The sequence below is a fragment of the Lytechinus variegatus genome, chromosome 18, assembly GCF_018143015.1.
Source record: "Lytechinus variegatus isolate NC3 chromosome 18, Lvar_3.0, whole genome shotgun sequence".
Classification (NCBI taxonomy): domain Eukaryota; kingdom Metazoa; phylum Echinodermata; class Echinoidea; order Temnopleuroida; family Toxopneustidae; genus Lytechinus; species Lytechinus variegatus.
In genome coordinates, this window is record NC_054757.1 from 7,144,379 (window position 1) to 7,171,133 (window position 26,755).

A 26,755-nucleotide genomic window follows, 5' to 3' on the forward strand; every position below is an offset into this window, starting at 1 on the left:
TTCAGAGTTCAATTCATGCAAAAAAAAAGATGAACAAAAGCATGACTAAGGTCTTGTTAAAAAGACTGTTCAGAATGCATCAATTCAGAATGAATTAATCCAACCTTATTGAATCTCAACACGTTTATCCACTTGCTATAGCCTAAACTCACATAGATTCAAAAGACATTTTATTTCTTTCAAAATTCATTTTGTCTATCACACTTCAAAAACAGCAGTTTTAATCCAACTCCAGTCCTGTATCTATACGTAAAATGTGTTGAACAACACCACTTTTCAATTAAACCAATGTAGTTTTAAAACTGACTGGTGTTTTTTTAACCCATTGGAGACTGACTTTGCCGCATGCATTTGTAATTCCGAAGGTTCGTATTTCCGAAGGTTCGTAATTCCGCAGGTTCGTTAGTCCGAAAACGAAATGAGGTTCGTTAGTCCAAAAACGAAGTGAGGTTTGTAATTCCCAAGGCTCATAAGTCCGAAAACGAAATGATTAACGAACCTTATTTCGTTTTTGGACTAACAAACCTTCGGAACAACAAACCTTATTTTGTTTTCAGATCAAGGAACCTTCGGAACGAACCTTATTTCGTTTTCGGATTAACGAAACTTTGGTACATCGAACCTTTTTTTGTTTTATCGAACCATCGGAGTAACGAACCTTCGGAATAACACCACAAATGTTCGGATTAATGAACCTTTTAACATTTTCGGATAAACAAACATCGAGAAATAGGCAATTTACGTGTTTCGGAATTGTGAAGCTTCAGAATAAAGAACCTTCGGAATTACGAAGTGTAACCGATTTTGCTATAACATGCTTTTTCAATAGACACCAGCTAGCAGATATGCAGGCTCAGGTTTAGCCCAAATCCAAACTGCTGCTGTTTCAACACATCTCCACCGTGTGTCTCTTAAGTTTCCTGGTGTTAAATTAACAACTGTGTTTTAGCACTGGTGCATCATCATAAAAATAACAACCCTTCATAAATTAATTATTATTCAGTCTTACCAGGCCCAGGAAGTGATTGCCTCTTTTGACGATCTGTTAGAACACAATATCAACAAAATCAACGTAATAATAATTGGTTAGTACAATAAAGTATACAGAGCATACTACATGTACACTGTAGCTTATAAAATGAAATAAGTACATTAAACAATTTACACAATTGATATTCAGACAAGCACTTATAAAAATATTGAATTAGTTCACATAGATTATTACTATTTCAATTTACCAAAACAACTGAAACTGAAAAAGTTCAATTTACCTTTGAAGGATTTAGTGACAATATATATGGGTTATATACGACCAATTTTAGAATATTGTGCTCCAGTTTTCCACAGCAGTCTTACAGCAAAACAAAATAATACTATTGAAAGAATACAACGGAGGGTATGTAAAATTATCTTAGGACATAATTACATTACATACTCAAATGCATGTCAGGTATGTAATTTACCAACACTTGAGGAGAGAAGACTGACACTAAGTAAAAAATTTGCAAAATCTCTTTCAACTCATCCATTGTGTAAGACATGGCTACCTCGAAAAAAACATACAAACATATCTCTTCGTCGTACAAACAACTATCAACAGTTTCCAATAAGAACAACAAGATTTAAAAACAGTCCATTGCCTTTTTTGGTAGACATACTCAACAAAAGATGAGTGTGTAGACTAAGAAAGGCAATGCAAATGGTCATCCTCACCCCATTATAAAATTATTTTTGTCATTTAAATAAGTGTCAGTCTCCTCTCCTTCAAGTCTGCCATTATCATATTACATTCACTCGTTCATCATGTTCATTGTCTTTTATGCCTTATTTAAAATATTAGTACTTTTAAATAACCGTTTTTAATGCATTTTACTATGTATTTAATAATGTGCCAAAACCAACTTGTAAGCATGATCTTTCCAGCTTTTGCTGTTTTTTCATGTATGATTGTTAACATGTTTGATTATCAATAAAGACCATTTTTGAATTGAATTGAATTGAATGAACTGTTAGGCCTACAGCAATTTTACTTCCACCATAACTTACAATGGCCATATCAATATCAAATTTAAATCAATTTTCAGTGAATAATCATTTGACGAAATCAATGAAATGACATTATTCAAAGCAGGTTGCTTTAGGGAGTCCACAAATTATAACAAAATTAATAGGCATTTAGAAATCCACTTTTCACATTTACAGGTGAAGGTTGACAAAATATAAACATAATTTGTTCTCACTTTAGACAATGGTGTTAAACCAATAAATACAATTTACAATGAAGATCTAGAAATTTCTATAAAGATGAATTGTTGACCATTGTAATTCTATGAAATATGTTAGAATATCAAACATGTAGATGGAAACCCACAGAATAAAAAGCAAAATGAAAACCTATACTCACCTATAGCTATTGGAGTCCATGGCAAAAAGGAGGAAGGGAAAGAAAAGGGAATGAAATGAAATAAAGATTTTAATATTTGAATTCTGTGGTTATTCTGATTAACATTATAAAGCACATTTATACCAGGAGTCTATGCAATCAATGATATTTCTATACCTACATAAATCTAGAATAAATAGGAAAAACAATATCACTGTAGGTAATATTCAAAAGAGTGAAAATCAAATCAAAACTGCTGCAGGCCTCCAACTAACGAATTATTTCATCGTGGCAATGAAAGCAGATGATTGAGATATTACCTTATAATTACTAATGGTTTGACTTAGATCCTTAAAAATAAAAGAGTTATGAATTTCTAACAGTCTATTACAGGCGGGCAACTCCCCCATATGGAAAATAGCATGAAATCTGTAAATTCCCTTTTGGCTAGTATTATGAATGGGGTAGGAATTTTGAAAACATCTTTCTCGTCATTATCCCCCCCCCCCCCCATAGTAGAAGCATAAATGACAGGTAAAAATAATTCTTTATTTTCTTTCGAAAGCGGCATTTTATGGATTTTTTCATCATGTGACATGTTGGAAAGCTGTTAGCATAGTGATGTTACTTAAAAAAATAATAACCCTGTCATTTTTTGAAAGGTTCTTGCCAAACTTTCACTGAATTGTTTCTCTCAGTTTTATGTCTATAATAAAAACCAATCTACCTTGCACAGGGATCACCTGGGGAGTGTTTCATGAAAGAAAACAGTCGGTGAATTTCAATGACAAGTTGCTCTGAGCCAATCAGCTGCAAGGATTTCAATAGCTTATAACAATATTTAGTGACTATTTGTTTCCCCAGATTCCAGTTAGCAATGGGTTAATAAAAATTCTGTTCATGTATTGATCAATACTAATCTCTCCCAATGCCCACGAGACAAGGTAATGGCCTATATCATTAACAGCAACACAGGCTCACAGAAGCAGCTGTGATTGGATAATATTGATCCACCCATAATGCAATGCATGATCAATATTCAAATGAGCAGTTAACAAAATACACTAGGTAAATATTACATTGGTGTTGGAATACACACAAAGAGTATCATGAAACTGATAGTAAAACCTAAGGGGTTCAAGCAATGCGATGTTGCAGGCAGAGCATACTGGTACAGAAATGGTGCTTGGTGGTATCAATGCAGATGGGTACTCTGGACCGTATTCTGAAGTCAGGTTTAACTTAATTTCAGGTTTAAAGTTGTGGTTTAAGTATGGATAGCCATTTGTTACATAAATTACTAACAGTGGAGATATCATATTTCAGCTCATTTGGCTCTCAAATCATTCATAATTGTCTAGGAAGCATAGATGATTGTTTTTACCATTGAAAGATCAGGAAAGAGCACAGTAAATAAAAGAAACATATAACATTATATAAATGTTGACACATTTGGCTTCCCATAATTTTAGCACAGAGTTAGACCATGGTCTAATTTAAACCTGACTTCAGAATACGGGCCTATAGATTATATACTGTTCAGAGAAATTAATTAAAGATCAAAGCGAGAACTACAAAGAGCAGAGTTAACTAAACTAGTTGAGATTACATATATATTTACAATTGGACGGTCTGTCATATAAAAAAGTGTTGTTTCAGTAAACTATATTTTTTAAGACCAAAGAACTACACTCTAATGAATGTAAAATAAATCCAGATAGTCGTTAGGGACCAATCATGTTCTTGATTTTATTTGAATCCAAAAGATTTACCTTTAATTCTCAAGAATTTTATTTTAAATGTCCCCCTCTCTTCCTCTTCTCTTCTCTCAGTCCCCCCCCCCCCCCTTAATTCTTTTTTACTATCTCCTTCTTCTTGCCCTTTTCTTTACTCTTGTCTATCACATTCTCTTTAAAATATTTTTTCTCTCAAATATTCTTTCTCTTCCTCATTTCCACTTGTTTGTGTCCACAGAATCTCTCCTCCAATCAGCTTTGTATCCTGAAGTCAAGAATGTAAAATCAATCAGTTTCTGACATGTCTCTGCACTTCAAGGTCTATTTTGACGCATCGCATCGCAGTACTTCAGACTTAAGTGGCCCTCAAGTCATCCACTGGGTCAATCCACATCGCGATGGCCCCATAGACAGACGAACATGCATGTAACAGTGATATTTTTAATTATCTGACTGGAACAAGTTCAATGATTTAAGAAAGATGAATATTCAAGCCAACATTGATAAAGGATTTGGTACACATTTTATTTTAGAAAAAAAATCTTATACTGTATATGATTAAATGTATTTGTATTTTACAATATGTAAAGTTTTTTGTTTTTGTTTGTTTTGTTAATTATTTATATTCTATGTCCAGGGTATTGAAATTCACTTGTATTGCAACCATCTTGTTTAGGATGTTCTTGCAATATCAATGGAAAACATGCTGCTTTTTTTTTTTTTGAACATAGAAAATTATTCAATGTTTATTAGAAGTAGAAACATACATGTACTATTTCTTTATTTGCTGATTGATCATTGGTGGGCTAAAGTAAACTACAGGCAATATACAGGCTTAAACCATTAATACATCTATATTGTCACCACTGAATAAATCAATAGTACAAAATAAAAATTTCGATTAATATTTCTGCCTAATCAATGTACAATACAATTATCATTAAAAGAAGAGAGATATAATCAATAGGAATGAGCTTTATTATGTCAAACCAAATGGAAATGTACATACCTTTTACCATTTCATGATTTCAAATATTGTATTCTGTTCTTTATCAATACATGACATATATTATTTCCTTCTCATTTTATCCCTCTCCTTACTTTTTATTCATATGACCCCCTTTCTCTAAAACCCTAATTACCCTTAAAATTGACATACTTTTCCTGAAATCTAAATAATAAAGAATCCTAGCCGAAAATCATTATATTTGTATGCATGGGCTACTTTTCATGCATGCTTCCACTCATTTCAAATTGCCTTACATCTATATGTTTAGCATCTAGTGGGAATGATGGCTATTTAGCAAATTCCTTAGACTATTTTAGACATTTTGCACTCTTTAAAAAAAAGTGTGACTGGAACCCTTTTGTCCCGTATTTGGAACCCTTAAGAAAAAGGGTTCCCATAAAGGCTCTTCATGTGCTCAAGAACCAGTGGTTTTTATAAAGAAACAAAAAAGATTCCAAAAAATAGTTGTTTAAAGTCAGAATCTTTTAGAGAACCTATAAAGGTTCAAAAAATACAGGACAAGCATCTAAGAACCATTTTCTTCTAAGAGTTGGAGGGGTGCAAATCGGGGGGGGGGGGTTAATTATACGTGCATGCAGCTAGCCCGGCGGCATGGGCGCCAGGTGCGCTAGTGCAGAGGTGAAAGTCGAACAGCGCTCTGCAGCCACTTTTCACCAAAATTGCAGCTCATTGTATCAGATCAATGCCGACAGAACAACGTAGCGGAAAATGTCTGTCTTTCTTGTTTTTCCACGATAAGAAGAAAATGCTATGCTTTGGAGCGGCTTTCTTTGTTCTTTTTCTGAATAAGACAAAAATGCTACGCCTTGGAACGGGAATTTGAGTGTAAAAATGGGGTACCCTCCACGGCACATACCCACTATGCATTATATACTGAGTGCCCCCCCCCCCCCCGTGGGGTGCTAATTCACTTTCATTCCCTTTCTAGTTCCCATCCACTGTCTCCATGTGGTCCCATAGCCATAAAGTCATGTAGGGTATTTATATTAAAGTCCCGTTCTTTTAGGCCCTTGGATCAATATTTCATCCACAGAGGAAGGCTGGACGGCTATGACAATAGACTAGGATCAATAAATTAAAGATTGGTATGCTGCATTGATGAAAGCCACCTGATTGCTATAAAAGTAAGAGGATAAATCAATATTTAATGACTAGCACATCATTATAGCTGCGGGCATTGCTGAGTCTGAATGTCATTTTACATTACGAGGCCACGATGATCTGTCAGAGGGAGATTAAACATGTACAGGAGCCTGTTTCATTAAAACGTGTTATAATTACAAATTTGCAGTAGCAGTTAAAAGCTACTGAAATTCTTAAATCTGATTGGCCGATGGTAAATTTGTTAAAGAAACTGTTCATTTGTTATCATTATCACAGGTCTTTATGAAACTGAATCCTATAATGAAAAGTCAAATTAAAAATGTAACGCGGGTCGTGTGGTCCAGTGGTTAGAGCATGGACTTATAATCGCAAGGTTGTGGGTTCGAATCCCCACTCTGCCATTGTCTCCACTTTAATAAGAGAAATATCTGTCTATAAGGTCAGCCTCTATGACTATAGGTAATTGGTTAGACACAAGCTTGGCGTTTACCAGCAAAATGCTGCCCTGTCGAGTTCCTTTGGGAGTTACCATCAACAGAAACAAAATCAGAAACGCCACAGTCACACTGCCGAAACCACTTCCCAACCAACAAAAGCAATGATTATGTTACCTCCAATGACAAATCAATGGTCTGTTTGGAGCCATTGGTGTGATGTTTGTATAATATATTTTGATTATTCAGTTTGAGAAAAAAAATGAAAGAAATATATGGTGAAATGTGACCGCTTTAATAATGAATTAAAGTGTCACAAATTTATAGGGGGAAATATTGGGGATTTTCAATACTGTTAACTAATCAACCAAAGCTGAAGACAGAATTTGTACGGAAAAGCTCTAGACATAGTCTCCAAAATATTTCGTTTTATCTCTGTTTGGTTCAAACCAAATGAAATTTAGCTATCTCACCACCAGTTGGAACCTAATTCTGATTATTTCGAAATCACTTTCATTTTGTTAAGTAAAACATATATCTTTTACATTTCTTATTATAACTTGATAATTTCAGGATGAAACTCTATAGATCAGTGGAGTATTGCAAGAAACATATATCTTATCAGTAATTTTTACTGATAAAGTTGCTATCAGCCAATCAGATGCATGTATTTCAGTAGCTTGCAACATTTTTGCCAGTTTTGACTGAGTCAGTTGTTCACAAAATGCAACCCAGTTTTCATTTTTGTATGAACTATCTTTTATTACATATTAATGAGTATGTGTATTTATTGCGCTGTAATCAGGTCTAACTTCCCCTTACATTTCGAGACCTCCATCAAATTCAAGCTCTTTATATCATATCATATGGCTGTCTCCCACATTTCTATTGATTAGATATAGGCCTATATGGATATTTTTCCAGTTCATATGCAAGTTTCAATGATTTAAAAAAAGAATTTTTTTCCAAAGTATAATATATAACTTATATTTGAATTAAAATAATGCTATGCATTTTAATCATAATGTAAAATGCTGCTTATTCAAATGTTATTTTGAACAAAAAAATTATTATATCATATGTTAGTTATTGAAATGTGGAAGTTAAATTTAAAAAAATAAAAATATGTTACTGAGACAATGAAATGCTGAACTCATTTCTTAAAAAAAATTAAATAACCCTGTGAATTTCCCATCCAAAAATACCTAGTATCTCCAACATACACAGCATACTTGGTCATTCATCCGGTATAAATAACATAATATTTCCTCCACATGTGGTTTCTTTTCAACACAATTCAGTCTAATTACATGCTTCATTACAAGGTTGAATGATTTCACGGACTGATGACAAATAACACTAAAAACTCAACCATTCTTTATGCGTTAAATAGAATTCACGGATAATACCCATCAAAATCATTCACGAATTATTTGGAATACCGAACAATCTACTGAATTGTTATGACAATCAATGAAAGAATTAATAATGATGGCAAAGGAAAACCATTTAGTATTTATTTTGTGTTTGTAATTAGGAAGAATGGTGTTTTACAAACACCTTTCTTGCTAACACGCTAATAGTTAATCACATATATAAATAATGCCATGCTTCAGTGTTAATGAGTTGTCATATGCATTTAATATCATATTCTTGTCTCCTTGTCTTGTCTAGTAACCTGTGTGTCCCTGTTCTTTGTAACGTTCTCTGTTTTTGTCCTTGTCCAGTTTCTGTAACTTTCTCCGAGCTCAGCTCTATTTTTTCTATAATTATTTGTAGCTATCAATGATTACACATCAATTATTTTTGAAGGGCCTATTCACAACAAGCTTTTGCTTTAGTTTAGGTCCATCCACTTAGAATCTGCATTTATATTGTAATTATGCATACTATTTCGGAATGAGTTGTATGTTTTTCTTTGTATTTTGATTGATTTGTGGAAAATAAATGAAATGAAAATAAATAGAAATATTGTAAATTATGTATTAGAAAATCCTAGTAACTTATCACATGAAAATCATTAAAATTTTAGTTGTGATTTGCTCACAACTATCATTCAAACTTCACTTTCTGCCTACTGATACAGCACAATGCTATCAATATAATCGGTATACATCATGTACATGTATGTATTTTAATTACAAAATGCTACAAGTGTCGTCAAGCTAATATTGGTTGGTACTACATGTAAACATGATGATACATACATAGGTGGATAGAAGGTTCATACACTGTCTTATGCATGAGTGCAAAGATACACGTAATGAGATGTAGAAATGAAATGTTTAATTAGAAATGTCAATAATTATGCATGTCTGCATTTCCTTAATATAGATAGTCAATCGATATTTCATGTCTGATGTAAATAAGCCTGCATTTTTTTTGGAGGGGGGTTAAGATGAGTAAAGTATGATTTATAATTGATAATATTTGATATAAGGCAAGCATATTACTTCACATTTTGAACATGGAATTGATAATTTTTTTCAATAACATTTGATATTAATTCTCATGGAGATAATGATGATGATAGTGATATTCTTACAGTTCTCAGTTGATGGAGTCTTCTTTATGTTTACAATAAGGTAAATCTATACTTGAAAGGATATCTTGAGATGGTTCAATAATTTGTGATTAAAAGCCAGTCTCACTTGTCATCGAAACTATAAAATACACCTTTGCAAAGAAAGATGTTAGCTTAAAGGGAAAGTTCACCCTGACAAAAAGTTAATTGTAAAAATAGCAGAAAAAAATAATAAAAAATATTGCTGAAGGTTTGAGAAAAATTCATCAAATAATTAAAAAGTTATTAGAATTTCAATTATTTGATTTGTGACATCATATGCGAGCAGCATTCCTACATAGCGAATGGTAAAAAAATCAATGAAATGTCATTTTCTCAGAAAATTGAAAATGGTTTTCACTGTACCTTTTGTATATCAATAGACAAATCATTTCACATCCGATCATGAATAGAAAACAAAATTAAGTCATCAGGAACCATACAAAATTTGAAATTCATGCATTTTATATTACATTACACATGGGGCAGCTGCTCGTTTATGACGTCACAAATCCAAAACTTTGAACTTGAATAACTTTCTTATTCTTTAACAGATTTTCCTTAAACCTTCACCAATATTTTTTACTATTTTTACAACTAAGTTTTCTTCAGGGGGATCTTCCCCTTTAATGCCACAATACAGATCACTCTTCCTCCAAGTGTTATTGACCCAGAGACTGTCAGTTTTATTTGCCATTGTATTTTTGTGTAATATTTGTTCATCTCTATTGTTAGAACACAATGAATTCAATTACTGTTTACTCAATAACACCACAGTGAGGGTTTTATATCATTGACTTTTGACTCTGTCATATAATGGTTTTAGAGCAAGTAAATTGAATCAGATGACAAGAACAAAACGAAGAATGGGCATGGAGTGAAAATGACAGATAGGGGGGTCAGTGACAAAAACAGATAATAATAAGAGGAGAAAGGGGGAATGGGCCTTCCAGGCCAATTCAGAGTGTCCAATTCCTGAACTATCACTTTTTTTTTATTAAATGATAAAACTGTTTAAAAATGAATTTAATTTTCATGAAGGAAATAATCTATCAAAATATACACATAAAATGTGAAGCACACCAAAATAATTACATGTAGATCTTTCTTGCCTTTACCAAATATTTGCATCATAAATTTTTATATATGATATTCCACTCAAAAACTTGTATATTTCAATTAATTGTGGCTTGCATGACAATTTTAATGGTATATCATCCCCCGTTATAAATGCATCTCTCCTTATCTATGTTCCATCTATCTTTCCAGCCTTATCTCTTTTCCTCTGTCCATCTCTACTCCTTCCCTCACTCTCTTCTCCTCCCCTTATTTCCCCCTCCTTCCCTCCATCTCTCATTCTTCATCTTTCTCTCTCTCCCGATGCTTGCTGCTCCCAAATTATTTTCTGCCTACAGCCTATCGATAAGTCTGCCTCCAAAACTCTTCCCTCCCCAGAGATGACACATTAGTGATATTTTAGACCGGTTCCAAATTATTTCTGTGTGACTAAATCAATTTAACCCAACAAGATTGATCTGAACATATATATGTTCTCTTTTCTCGGCCAAAGTATCATATCCCTCTGGTGTCATCATATTGATTTGTTAGGGTAAACATAGAACAAACTCATTAATGTAGCCATCATACAGCCCAAACATATCAATACGATGGATATAACATTAATGTTGCCCTCACCAGAAAGCCGCAACATGTGAAGCTGATCTCTGAGGGTAAAACATTTCCTTGCCTAAACTCATCAATGTAACCATTAGGAAGCTGTAACACATCAATACAATGGATTTTACATTAATGTTGCATTAACCCTGAAGCAATATTAACTAAACTAGAAAGACATAACATGGAAAGCAACATTGCCTTGATCAGGTTTTAAAAGGAAGACATCGACCAAACTCATAAATATGTCCATTAGAAAGCTGAAATGTATACATACAATGGATATAACATTAATGTTGCATTAATCAGGAAGCCATAATATGAAAAGCTATACCACTTCTATTGTAATAGAAAAGAAAACCATTGACCAAAATGATAATATAATTGAATCTCTGAAATCTTAGACAAGGGAACACACTCTATCATGCTATCTACATATGATATAGAAGTAGTAACCCAAACACAAATGCATCTTAGGGGGGAACAAAGTTACTTTTTTGTACTTATAATATATATATACCTATATCCAGATAATCAATTAAAAGATGTCTATCCCAATCCCAGACATCTACCCCCCCCCCCTCTTTTTACTTCACTTCATCACACACAACTATATAACACTGATCTGTAAAAATGCATTTTCTCTGAAAATACAAAATTTGACTGAACCCCTTTTGACGGAAAATAACTCTTCCTGATACAGACAATTAATTAACTATATGAGTTGAGGCGGGTTTCCATGTTATGCATGTCAGCAATTTCCTTAACCATGAAGGCCTGAAGTTTACAGTTAAGGTTTTATAGCAGTGTTTTTGTGCTATTGGGGGTGGTAAAGAGCGTATCATGCATGGGAGCAGACTAATCTATGGGCGCCATATAATAAAAAATAATCAATACCTTATCATCTTAGTCTTATCAAAAAGGAAGCTGATACCGGAAAAAGTTGAACATTATATACCAATAATTTGAAATTTCATTTCGTATAATAATAGGGCCTTAGTTCTGACTGACAATAAGACACCATTTTAATTATACTTTCTAAAACTGGTTTACTGGAAACCAGTTTGGAAGATCGCTTTAATAGCGTTCCCATTTGACAACCCGAAAGTGGTTTTTAAAACCACTTCACGAAAAGCGTTTTTATTGCAATGGGAACACTCTCAGCGGGGTGAAATTTTTCGCGCGAAATTAGAAACCGCAGCCTAGGCATTCCACATACAGTGTGTGGAGTGGTGCGCTCGAAATGTGTGAAAATCCCTTCCCGAAGAATGATTGGGTCCTCACTTAGGCTAAAACCAAAACTACATCATGAGGTGGTTTTCTGAAGCGGTTTGGAAGATCGCTTCCAAGACCATTTCGACCGTTCTCATTACACGTTAAACTAGTTTCCAGTAAACTTGTTTTAGGACGGTAGTGAGAATGGTGTCTTACTAGAGATCAGCACACCCCCCTTAACATTCATAAAATTTCCCTTTGCATCCCATGATGGTCTGAGAGATGCAGTTGTTAATTAATTCTAATTAGATTTACACTAGACAGACAATAGATCAAATTAGTCATTGTGCAAATCTCTTTTATTTTTTCATTACTGCATGTACCTATCTATTGATCCATCCATTCGTCTCTCTATAGTTCTATAGATCTATCTATCTTTCTTTCAATAGAAATATGGCACAATATAAATGTTGTGGGTCATCAAGGTTAGTGAACTGACCAACTTGGGAGCAAGCTATAGAAAGCTGATATAATAAAGGAGATCATTAGAGTCAATAAATGATTAAGTATGCAAGTAATTTAGTAATTAAATGAATATGAATTTTGTTAAAGGTCTAGTCCACCTCAGAAAAATGTTGATTTGAATCAATAGAGAAAAATCAGACAAGCACAATGCTGAAAATTCATCAAAATCGGATGTAAAATAAGAAAGTTATGACATTTCCAAGATTCGCTTATTTTTAACAAAATAGTTATATGAACGAGCCAGTTATATTCAAATGAGAGAGTCGATGATGTCACTCACTCACTATTTCTTTTGTTTTTTATTGTTTGAATTATACAATATTTCAAGTTTTAAGAATTTGACTTTTAGGACCTCCTTGCCTGAAGCACAAAATGTTAAAATAATGGAATTCCACACGTTCAGGGAGGAATGAAACTTCATTTCACATGACAATGACAAGAAAATAGAAATATTTCATATTTCATATAATAAAATACAAAAGAAATAGTGAGTGAGTGATGTCATCAGTTCCTCATTTGCATACCGACTGAGATGTGTATATAACTGTTTTTTGAAATGAAGCAAAACTTTAAAATGCCATAACTTTCTTATTTTACATCCGATTTTGATGAAATTTTCAGTGTTATGCTTGTTGAATTTTTCTCTTTTTATTCAAATCAAGTTTTTGTTGGGGTGGACTTGTCCATTAAGTTTATATAGGCACGTAAAGTTTAAAAATGCATAAAGGAAGTATAAGTAAGACATTATTTTTTAAGAATTGGTAATCATAAGGAGTATTAGTAATAATTCAGTATCATTAACTTGATTTCAAGTAAGAATATGATAACAATAATAATAATATTCCGCATTTATATGCGCTTAACACATCAGAACGACGTCTCTAAGCGCTTTACAGACATATTATTACCCCGGTCATCAAATCTTTGCATGCCCGCATACAATGTATGCACCTTCACCACTCCCTGGGAGCATTCTAACAAGAGTTCCATGACTCAATTGCTAGGCATACTATGTAGGCTTTCGCATCCTACTGTGTACCCATTTAACACCTGGGTGGAGAGTGGCAAATTGTGGATTGACGCCTTGCCAAAGGATGCTAGGCCATATAGTGGGATTCGAACACGACCCTCTGAGTGTCAGAACTGCTACACTGCCGTGCTATACAGTGCTAAGCTGGGATCCACATCCAACAATGAAACAAATATCAGGTGATTGAACCTTGTTACCACTTCACTGATCTTACCTGTGGAGTGACCACTCGCAGTGACCACTTAACTGACCTTGCATACCATCTATTGACCTTTCACTGGTTAACATACCCCTTCGATGGTGATATTGATTGGATGCTTGACATTCCATTAGAATCACTTGAAATTTTAATGTAACCTTAATGTGCTCGGCTCCTACATTAACGAGGTCCCAATAATAATCAATTCCCATGTCTCCTATATAGTCAGACTCCATCTACACCTTGTTTAAGCCTGTCACTCTAACAAGTTGTTTAAACTTTTTAAGCAACTTATTTTAAAGTTTAAACAGTTGTTTAAAAGGTTTTAACAGTTGTTTAAAAAGTTTAAACAGCGTTTTTACAGTGCAGTGGTAAGAAAATATTTTTCTGGGCTTTGGGTAACACACACACATGGTGATATTATATGAATTTGCTATTAATTGCTCAATTTCATATTACCAATAAATTAATATACTTACTTTAGAATAGAGTGGCAATCACTTACAATACTTATGATTAATTTGGAACCTGAAACTCATTTATTGCTCCCCAAAATTAACCCATGTCTCTTATAATAGTCAAAATGTAATTAGACTGTGTTCACTGGTCAGAAAAAATATTTCAGGGACTGAAATTTTAATCATAGGATGCAGCAAGAGTCCTATTTTTGCAATCAATTACAAATTTAAAGTTTGAATTCCATCTAAAAAATTCAAATTGATATTTGCAACTGATTGATCAGTTTATACTTTTGAGAGAATTGATTGCTCAATTTCAACTATTACCAATAAATTAATATACTTTCTTTAGAATAGAGTGGCAATCACTTACAATACTTATGATTGATTTGGAACCTGAAACTCATTTATTGCTCCCCAAACTTAACCCATGTCTCCTATAATAGTCAAAGTGCAATTAGACTGTGTTCACTGGTCAGGAAAAATATTTCAGGGACTGGGGTTATAATCAGAGGATGCAGCAAGAGTCCTATTTTTGCAATCAATTACAAATTCAAAGTTTGAATTCCATCTGAAAATTTCAAATTTATATTTGCAATTGATGGATCATTGACTTAAGCCAATCAGTTTATAATTTCTTGAACAAGTAACAGACCTTTAATCACTTGCAAAATCAAAATCAATGGCAAACTCATGATTTAGTCTGGCATCTATGAAACTGACTTGGGCTTGATTTCGAGTTTTTTGGGAAAGCCCCCCACCCCTGGACCACACAGTCCAGACAGTTAAAGCAATAAAAACAAGTATCCAATCACAAAGTCCCTCATTATCACCAATAACTAATTCAATCACTATTTTTTCTTCACAGAAAAATAGCCCTAGGCATTATATCATAGGTGGCCAACTACATTCACTCTGGCCGCTGACCATCATGAATAATCAATAACTGACCACAGTGATATGATGAAGCCTTCAATGAATACAATTATGATGAACCCATGCATATCATTCTTGTCTGTATTAAATAAGAGTGTGGTTTCCAGTAGGTGATGTGAAGGAGAAGAAATCAATAGCTTTGATTTGAATTAAGTACCATTTATGCAAATGAATTATCAGACTGTTTATTGTTTAGTACCCTGCTCGTATAAACTTTGAATGTTCATATCATTTCCATAGAATAGATTAGTGCAGAATTTGTAAAAACACACTTAAGGATTGAAGATACACATGTATGTCAAGTTTATCTCTGACTAGGGACCATTTGAACTCTAGATTTAATTTGAATCCTTGACACTTTTTTTATCATTAGGGCTATTCCACGGTTACTCACGTTACATTTGGAGACACCTTGACTCATACTTGGAGCTGTAACTCCATTATTATTGATAGGAACTAAACATCTCCGTATCACAACAAAGTACACAGTCTGACTATCCTTTGTATGAAAACAAAACTTGGGAAATTCTATTATGCTCCTGGCAAATCTTTGGAATGTGTCGGTTACTCACGTTACAGATTTGTCCCAACCTGTGGAATTGCCCATTATCATTATTCACTATCACTGCCAATATCACTATCCTCATTATCATCATCTTTATCATCATTGTCATTATTATCATCATTAGCATCATCAACATCATCATTATCATCATCATCATCATCATCGTCATCATCATCATCATCACCATCATCATCACCACCATTATCATTGTCATCATCAATAACAACAATAATAACACTATCACTAATATCATTATCATCATAATTATTGCTATACTATCAGCATCACTATCCCCTTCCTCCTCAGTATCATCATCATCATCATCATCATTATCATCATCATAATCACCATCATCACCAACATCACCAACATCATCATCATCATTATCATCATCACTAACATCATCACTATCACCATCACCATCATCATCATTATTACCATCATCATCATCATCACCACCATCACCACCATCACCATCATCACCATCATCACTATCATCATCAAGATCACTTTTAATATCATCAACATTATAATTATCAATATCATTAACATTATCATTATTACTATTATCATCATCATTATTACTATTATCATCATTATCATCATCATTATTACTATTATCATCATTATCATCATCATTAATACTATTATCATCATTATCATCATTATTACAGTCAGCATAATGATAAACACAGCATTTATTATGCGCCATCGATCTATCAAGTAAACTATTCCAAGGTGCAATCATAATTGTCATTTTTAATTTTAGTATTCACTAAACCTCTCTTTTTCATTGTGAATGGGAGAAAAATATTGGATGCGGTGATCTCATGTCAAATTTGGTAAATTGTGATTGTTTTTATCCAGCTGCAGAGCTCTGAGAAATGTCATGTTTTCACACAGAATAATATCCCTGTTAGCATTCAATAGCTCTGTTATCATGGTTATAACAGAGGTAAAATAAACAGGCAACTCCTTATCAAACCTGTTGCACATATTAAAAATACATCAGTCAATTTCATTTTGGATGCCACATCTTGTGTGTCCATGAAGCATCATTTAAATTTTCTTTTTTTAGGGGGTGTTGCAAGAAAATATTTGCGATCAATTGCAAGATAGATCGATGTTAGCTGTAGCAAATCAGATTAAACTTCTTGCTTCAAGGAGCAGAGTAGCAATAAATCACTAATTTGCAATTATCTGCAAGATATATGATTTAGGGACCAAAAATGAACTTGCAACTGATCGCAAGTTTCTTGCAACACCCAAATAGTAGCATTATTATAATAATCAATATGGAAGAAAATAAATGTTTTATTTGAATTGAATTTAATTTAATTTAATAACAACTTTATTAAAATCATAGCCTATTCATTTCTGCAGTCTGCATGAATGATGTATAATATTTGACATAGTAATTTACATTCACATCAGGTAAAATGCAATTTCATTTATACAGAATGACCAGCTACAGGGAAATTCCCTTCTTTTCTACAGAATTAGGCCTATATTTCGCACAGCACTTAGATGAACATTTAAGCTGAGGTTGAGAAAAAGAAACTTCCCCTTTATCAAACATGTTGACCATAATATTAAAAATGCATGAACTACCATTTTACATTAATTCACCTTATATATCTAAATTATATAACATCACACGTGAAGAAAACATGTTTTTGTTTTTAATGAGATTGTTATCTGACAGAGATATCTCGTCATGGTTTTCTACCTTCTCTGACCTTAACAACACCAATTTCCATGGCAACCCCTGCATTGGTATTGTAAATAATGCTCAGGTCTCGTGTGAGGTTTTTCCAACATCGTAATTATCAGCAAGCTGTGTTACCATGCCACAAGCTGGTGTGCAGTGTGAGCTTTTTTTCAACAAACATGTAATTTTCAAAAGCTCCTCACGAAAATCTATATTCAAGACTTGTCTAAATTATTGGACAACATTTTTAGAAGACCTGTTGATATTCATAGGGACTACAGGGACTATGATATGATCTAGATGAATTCCACATTCTAAAGGAAAATTAGTATATATGTAGGAAGCACATTATAAGGGAATGGGGGATACAGTATGAGATATACTTCAATAAAGTAAGACAAAATGGGGAAGATTGAGAGAAAAAAATCATTGGCAGTTAGGAGAAGAGAAAGAGAGGCAGAGAGAGAGACAGAGGGAGAAAGAAAGAGTGAAAAAGAAATAGAATAAGAAAGTTATAGAGAAAATGAGAAACAGAAAGAAGGTGAGAGAGGGGATGGAGAGTTATAGAACGAGAGTTTAATGAGTGATAGAGAGAGACAGAAATAGAGATTGAGCGAGGCAGAGATAGATAAAAGTCAGATAGAGGAACAGACAGAGAAAAGGAGATAAAGACAAGTGGACAGGGAATAAGGAGATAAAAAGAAATAGTTTTCATGACATTATGTTTTTTAGAGTAGCCAATATCTTCAATTTGAGAAACTAGACAAGAGGAATCAAATGGATGATATAAAACCATTGAAAGTGAATGTGTTTGGGAGAGAGAACAAGAGGGAAGACAAAAGGAGATAGACAGAAGGGGGGGGTCAGGAGGGAGATCTCCGAGAACTCAAGAACAACTGATGTTGAAAAAATCCCATAATAATAGAGTATGGTTTCAAGGAAATGGAACTCACTAATATCAACTTTACACTCAGTAAACAAAGCGTCACTTTCCTTTTTTTATGGATGAGTTGGTGGCCATAATGGCACACTTCCAATGGTACCAAATCTGAGTTACCCCTCCCCAATGGTATCGATACACAGATGCACATCTTTCTCCGCAGTTGGGCGATGGAAAGTATGTATTGATTAATTTGAGTGCAAGGGTGTGATATGGTTCGAGGTGAGTATAAAATCATTACATGCTCATTCCCTATCTGCTTGTGGGTATGGCGTATGAAGCCATGATGAATTATGATTCATGCACAACCATACACAGGCGATTCCATGCTAGAAAAAATCAACCATTTTCATTTAGCTTTTACTTGCATAAGGAGCACTTCCATTGACGGGTGGATAGTGGATACCATGCGCAACCATTGGGTCTCGAAAAGCACCCTTAACACGTATTTTCCATATTCTGAAAATGCACCCCTTAACAAGTATTGGCGTATGAAACCCTACCCTTAACAAGTATTGGAAACAAAACGATACTCTTGGCAAGTATTCCCTGAATTGACCCCCTAAACAAGTACAACAATATTTTTATTGTTATGTGTCACTGTCGTCGGTTACACCTTTACCTGATTGGGTTTAGTACAGCCCCACCTCCCACATCTCGCGCAAAATCATACCCTAAACATGTAGTGTAGTACATCCTTCATAAAACTTTTTAGTCGTAATTATTTACACCGTCGCAAATTTGATCCTAAACGCATAGCTTTCCTAGCAAAAATAGATACCCTTTTTTCATTATTTTAGTGTTTTTGACACCCTTACGTTACGTACATAACGTGCCCTATCTTGAAAAAGACATCCTTTACATGTTTTCTTGGTCGCGCATGGTATCCAAACGTCAATGTAAGTGGCCCCCCGAGCTACTGACATGGGTCCATGCTCTCAATCAATTTCTCTTTCTCTCTGTCTGTCACTTTAATTACAATAATTTCTTTGTTATTTCCAAAATAAAATATCTAGAATACTACCACAATTTTTTCCATCAAACTTTTCTTAAACACATATTCGGGGAACAATTCATCTTTGACAGAAATATCATTATTTTCACAAACTTTCAATTGATTATTATTCATCAGACATTTAAAGTTGATAATTGATTTCTTACCTTGTGTTGGTGTCGGTCCTATAAAAGATAGTACTGCCAGCAGTACTAATATATGCATATTTAGTCCCTGTATTCTCCTCTGGGTAGTCATTTTGCTAAAAAGAGTTCTCGTAAAGCGACAGTTCGCTGTGCTTAGACCATCCCCGGTCCTCTCCCTGAACCGATCTGGTCTCTGGTTGGGGGGTACAGAGAAACGTTCTCCATGGCATCTGGAACAGACACAGCTGCACGGGAGATTTTCACGCCCCATCATTGTTACGTGTCACACGTTTCTCACAATCCAGTCGGTTGTTTTTCCCCAAATTCTCTCTAAACTACCATCGTATCATCTGGAGATGAATAGAGAGAAAAAAAGAACAAAAGAAATTGTTATGACAGTTGAATTCAATTTGTTTTGTCCATAGATGAGACAGGCATATAAATATTTGGACAGATGGGGAAAATGTGATAAAGACATTTAAAAGGTTTTGAGATGCTCATGTTAATCATTCAAGCACTTCTTTCAGTTTCAATGTCCTTTGTCCTACATGTAGGTTTATTCATTTTTAATGCATTTTCGTCATTTTAGCGTGTTTCCTTGATCTACGATAATTTTTTACATGGCAATTCAAGCATTCTCTTACAAATTATGACAAGATGAATTAAGATTAATCTTAATGATAACAGCTTGCATGATATCGTCAAAGGTTGCCAAAGGCAAGAAAAGATGAAAGAAATAGAACGATTCCTTTCTATACTACCATACACATGGATCTTTTGGGCTAATGGGGCATATTCCAAGAAACTTGCTATCAATTGCAAGTCTATTTTTGTTTCGGAAATCAAGCATATGCCGTGCAATCAATTGCAAATTTGGGATTGATTGCTAATCTGCTCCATGAAACAAGGAGCGTAATCTGATTTGCTAAAGTTAAGTGATAAATCAACTGTAAAATTGTAACAGAATATTGTGATTAATTGCAAATATTTATCTTGCAACACCCCCTAAGACTTCCTTATTATTTGCAGGCTTGTCAGGAGTCTGAGTGGGACGGAATAATGGAAATACTAAAATAAATGAATGAATTAAATACATTATTTTGGGTTGGACATTTGAAGTTCATTTGTGATTCAACCAATGACTTATTGATTGAATGAATGAATAAAACATGAATAGATTGAATGGATTGGAAATAAAAGTATAATGAATAAATAAGAAATGTTTGACTCATTCTCAGACATGAATAAATATTCAGATCTCATATGAAGTCACTTTAATATGATTCCGTCATTATTTGACACAAAATAAAGATCAAGAGAGGAGATGGTGTGAAATTCACAACTAAATTTTATGTTTTAAGCCTATAATTTGTCACATAATTTGTCACTTCTCATTAATCATCACATTGATAGCAACACTCAATACACTTTCATCCATGGACTATAGTACATAAACAGAATTATAGTATTCATAAAGATATCAACGGTTTTATGTACTACGTAGTGTTGTCTCTGTCATTATTATAACAACAATAAAGCTTTCAATTATAGGACATTCAAAAGTGTCAATTAAAAGTCGCCCCCTAGGGCTTGCCAAAATGTTGTGTTCCTTTTTTCAAACACAACTAGGGAGTTCACAGGTAACAAGAGTTCACAATACGAAAGTTCATTATATGCTCTGTTTCATAAAAAGATGATCCTTCAAACCTGACTATGCCAACTATAAACATGAATTCTCAGTCTGAAGTGAGCAACTCAAGAACCAACAGTTATACATCCTTTCTGAAGGACCGGACAATAACCATGAATGAGCCAATGCCACCATTTAGCATCAAATCTAAATCACATTGAGCAATATCTCTTGCATATCAAGTATAAATCACTATACTGAAGAGCACTCTTGCACCGGTTCCTTTAGAAACCAAGCTTTTGTGATACTCAAATTCGTACATAATCTATCATCTCCAGCTAAAAGACTTTTTTTATAAACTTTCAAAGGAATTCTTGAATATTCTCCCATATTCTTTTAACATCACTTAGGTCCTACAAGTAACTACCGGGTAATCTCTAAAGTTTAAACCTTTGCTTAGATTAACATCCTCATTTTTAATATGTAATGATAATACCAACATGCTTAATATATACTAGTAGCGCATATCACTGCCAAATGTGTCCCTATGCGCTTCATTGGATATTATTACCTTGACTTTAGCCCCGCAGCCTTTTACAGCGCAGTGGCATTTCAAGGAATAAATTCCTGCCAGGTACCCATTTACCTCACCTGGGGCGAGTGCAGCACAATGTGGATAAATTTTCTTGCCGAAGGAAATTACGCCATGGCTGGGATTCGAACCCACAACCCTCTGTTTCAAAGTTCGAAGACTAATCCACTGGGCCACAGCGATCCACAATAATAATATATGTAATATATAATCAACCAGGACTCCTAACCCATGAACCTGTTAAATGTGGACACAGTTTTACTAATCTTAATTTGTGATAATCAACTTTTGTAGTCAATAGTGTATACCTCTGAAATGTTTCATTCTCATCTACAAAAACACAGCACATGTAACTTAGAAATCAGAATATATATACCTCACTTATGTATTAAAGATACTGTAGCTTGCCTGGGGGCCAATACATGTAATGTGGATGTATATATTCTGAGAATGTGAATTCACATAGTCAAGCAGTAACAAAATGATATCATAAATTCTAACAAACAAATTCAAACATCTGGTTTCAAAGTATAAAGCTGAAACAGCTATTAATCGATAGGCCTACCCCCGTGGGAGGTCTTAATAAATGTAATAGAGGGTGGGGATCAACAATGGAATCGTGATATGCTATGCTGCAATTATGGTTTCCTTGTTTGCGAGGCATAGACTGAAACTACACACCCATTCTGTGGATGACTAATATCTTTAATAACATTGGCCCGAATACACAAAGGAGGTTTTGAAAACCCACGGTTGAGTCCATGGTTTAAGCAGATTTCCTGCATAAATTACGCTTAATTAATTACGCTTTGTCACTATGCGCCACATTGAGTCCACTGTTTGAAGAGTGAACTTATGAATAAAAACAGTGGACTCATGAATAAAATAGCGTTGATAACCACGGCAACAGGCGTCAATTTGGCGCACTGTGACAAAAGCGCGCATCAGGAGTGGACATTTTTCATACACGCGCCCGATACGCCCTAAATTAAGCGTAATATATACAGGAAATCTGCATAAACCATGGACTCAACCGTGGGTTTTCAAAACCACCTTTGTGAATTCAGGCCATTGTGTCTTCAGGAAATTAAGTTTTAACAGCAAAGATGTTGGATATAAGCACAAATGTTTTCAAGAGTATCATGATGTAAGAGAGCTCTGTTTCCTATACCTGCACTCACTGTTACATGTTGGAATACTTTACAACTTATTTTGCTCTTTTCCATATAATAATGGCAGCTGGTACATATTCTTCATAAATTTCAACCATACAACAATATGTAAAACTGGTAGATGTGAAATATATTTGGGAGACCAGATACCACCTTACAAACTACATTGGGGATATAGGTAATTTGCCCCCCCCCCCCCTTGAAACAACAAAAAATGAGATTGCATTTGTAAAAACTTTAGCAAGAGCACTCACATTAACTATTGGGAATTATGAAAATAGTTTTGCATGAGCAGAAGGAGAAAAATATTGAGAACAGTGTCCTTTTCCTGTCAGGTATTAACAGATTTCTTATTATCACTTAAATGTTTATAAATCATAGTTTCGCTTTGCTTTATCTACATTTGTTGCTGACAACCTAAAATTAAAGGTGGCTGTTTCAGTTGAAAATCAATACACAGTGGAGGTCCTTACGCTAAAATAAATGGGTGGGGCTTCAGAGAACATATGCGGTGTACACTATGGAAAATTCACACGTTAAAAATCTAATCAATTTCAACAGAGAATCAAGAATAATCTTTATTATTCACACTGCTCTATGGATAATTATGGAGTATCTAATACTTTGAGTCATTAATAAAATATTGAACATAACCTTTCATAATGTGATTTTTTTTGGTATTATCAAAATTCTTAATATCCACAAATGGGATAATCATGACAAACTTTAGAGCAAATATAATTTTATATTGTGGAAAATAATATAGGGCCAAAATACTTTATATTCCACTTGAGAAACAAGTATATTTATCTTCATTGCATTTCTATAATGATGGAGCATACAGCCCCCATTTCCCAAATAAATAACTCATAATCATCAACACTTTGTCTTTATGTTAACTGCCATAGAAACCTTCCTCTTAATTGGTTGCTAAGCCCTGTCTAAATGGAGATACCATAATGGAAGACAAATAAATAACTTGTTAAAATGATGGAGCACTGGAGATAGGAAATTAATAGCATTGCAATGGGGCTTGCTAAAGATGTGTTTTTATGCAGTTAGAAACGATATGGGCAATGGGGAAGACTATTTTTTTCTTTAAAAAGAAAACAGAAGAAAAGAAAAGAAAAATAACAAGAAAAGAAAAGGAAAAAATAAATGAAAAAAAAAGAAAAGGATGGAAAAAGAAAAAGAGAGAGAAGAAATAAAAAGGAATGGAAAAGGAAAAAATAATGATAAGCTATTGAAAATGAACAAAAGCTGTGGCAAAAATAGTCAATCCTGACTGGTTGCCAACCAAGGAAAGAAGAAGTCGGTAGCCAATTTTATTAAAGCAAAATACATTGTGAGATCATATATACTTTTGTAATTGAGAAATACCTGTGATGATGCATATTCATAATGTATGCAATTATTTTTTTTATTTTTTTTTTAAAGCACCGACATCTCATAGCATTTGACTATCTAATCAATAGGATGTCTTGTTTTGGGGTGAAACAAACCAAATTTGACAATACAACATTGAAGGATTCAAGCTTATCGAATGGATTCAAATAAAAATAGTTAAGAGTTTCCTAATCCTATATATGGCAAGCCCTTTGAAACAGTTCTCCCCTTTTTTATAATGTAAATTTGTACATGGAAAGGGGTATCAAATTTGATTGTGGCATATACTAGAAATTTAACTTCAAAACAAATTTCAAGGCGTGGTATGAGATAAGAAAAATAAATGCTGAAATGACTAACAATGAGCTAAATTTTGTTTTTGAGAAATGAACTGCAACTATTCCATAATTGCAAATCCCATTTATACCAAGAACATGTTTGCAGATGTTGGAAACAATTGAGCTTTGAAAAATATCAAACAAAGAGGAAACCTTGTATAGATTTCTTTGATCAGAAAGGCGAAAAATATCTTACATGATATCATATGAGCTGAACTTGTTTCCATAGAAACACTTGCATCACTCTCGAGACAGCTAATATGTAATATGGAAATAGTAAATTTAGCATTTCCGAAAACCTCTCAGCCAGGAACACACAGTGGGAATTTGGCATTTAGAATGGATACTTTGTAAACATTAAGTATTATTAACTGAAAAAGATGTATAAAACTATGATGATTATAATTTTCCAAGAGAAGAAAAAAAATCACATAATTTTGCAATCTAAAATATCTGCATTACTCTGCTTTTGTGAAATCAATAATTTTGAACAGTACTAACAATATGACAGCAATTACTTTAAGAGAAAAAAATGCAATTTGATTTTTTAAAATATATATTTTTCACAATGCAAAGCTGTAACCTACCTTTTTCACAGTGTCATTATAAATCTAGCATAGTACCCAAATGACTTATTTACATCAAATCATTCTGCATAACATACCAAAGTCCATAGCTCCTGCAATGAGCAATAATTCATGAAATTTCATAATTGCACAGAATTTCTAATTAATTCATTTTCATAATAAGTTACCTCATTTTCATCAGTATTCAATTGGTGTTCAATATTGTATGACTACAATATAATGTGCAATGGTGCAGCACTCTTTCCTCATTTACAAAGAGGAAATATAGGCTAGGCCTACAAATTACAAATTTATTATGTGCAATAATTGGAAGATCTTCAATTTCAATTCAATTCAATTCAATTTATTTTTTCATTCTTCAACATAATACAAATAAGTACAAGATAAATTAATTCAATTCATAAAAGCATGAACAAAATTCAACATTGAATAAATGATATGCATATTCAGTAAGTGATTCAAATATGAATTAATATGCATGTCAAATCTAAATCAATATAATCAGTATAATTAAATATAATTAAATCAATATAATTATATATTATGAGAAGCATGGAGGGGTCCACTGAAAAGCAAAGCTTGTAAAATGTGGACCCCTCAAAAGTTAGAATAGAAAGAATATTAAAATACCTGAAGGAAATCATTGTATAGAACAGTTGAAGAAAATACAAAACGGTTTCTGCATCTTAAAGTTTCAACTGATTTCACCTTTGGATGTGGGCCTTATTTGTTTGAGAAGGCTCATTCCATCTTTTTGCCAGAACATGCTGCATAAAACTTTTTTTTTCGGTATGGAAATTTAAAAATCTCTCAACTTCTAGAGAGGAAGAAACATATTATCTTTAATACACTTTTGGATACAAATTCACAGTGTATTTGCATGTATTATGAATTATGAAGAGATTGCATCGGCACAATTTTTCAATGACGCATAAACAAATTCAGCGAGAGTTCAGTTGGAAGTGTGCACAACCAGATAAATATCTCCACGATTGACTTTCGCACCTAAATCTAGACGAGGTGATAAAGGAATTGGGTTATCTCTATTAGGATACTTATGTAATTCAGTTACCAATGAATAATTATATTACAGATTGCAGATACAAATGACATGCTACCAGAGAAGCTTCTGTGAGTTTGAGCACATACGGAAATGAGATTGAACATGCTCTGGATTTTAACTTTCTTACAAATGACATGTTACCAGAGAAGCTTCTGTGAGTTTGAGCACATTCGGAAATGAGATTGAACATGCTCTGGGTTTTAACTTTCTTTCCTCTAAAATCTTTGAAATTGAAAAAAAAGGAAATACTGGATGTTTTTCTGTATATTTTTAGTTAGATTCTGATAACTGAAAATTGTACTTTGTAATGTATTTAACTATCATGAGCCAAATCATCCACTTTG

At 33.6% G+C, this 26,755-nt stretch overlaps 1 protein-coding gene across 1 annotated transcript in view; it reads right to left on the bottom strand.

Annotated features, from left to right (window-relative positions):
- The window catches only part of LOC121432161 (cadherin-99C-like), a 46,811-nt gene that overhangs the window by 12,170 nt on the left and 7,886 nt on the right, over positions 1-26,755 (bottom strand). Inside the window, exons 2-4 of the mRNA XM_041630017.1 lie at positions 19,665-19,993; positions 2,405-2,410; positions 1,010-1,042 (exon numbers count right to left, since the gene is read on the bottom strand). Of these exons, the coding sequence (XP_041485951.1) occupies positions 1,010-1,042; positions 2,405-2,410; positions 19,665-19,917 (292 nt within the window). The 5' untranslated portion in view covers positions 19,918-19,993. The remainder of the gene's footprint in view (positions 1-1,009; positions 1,043-2,404; positions 2,411-19,664; positions 19,994-26,755) is intronic.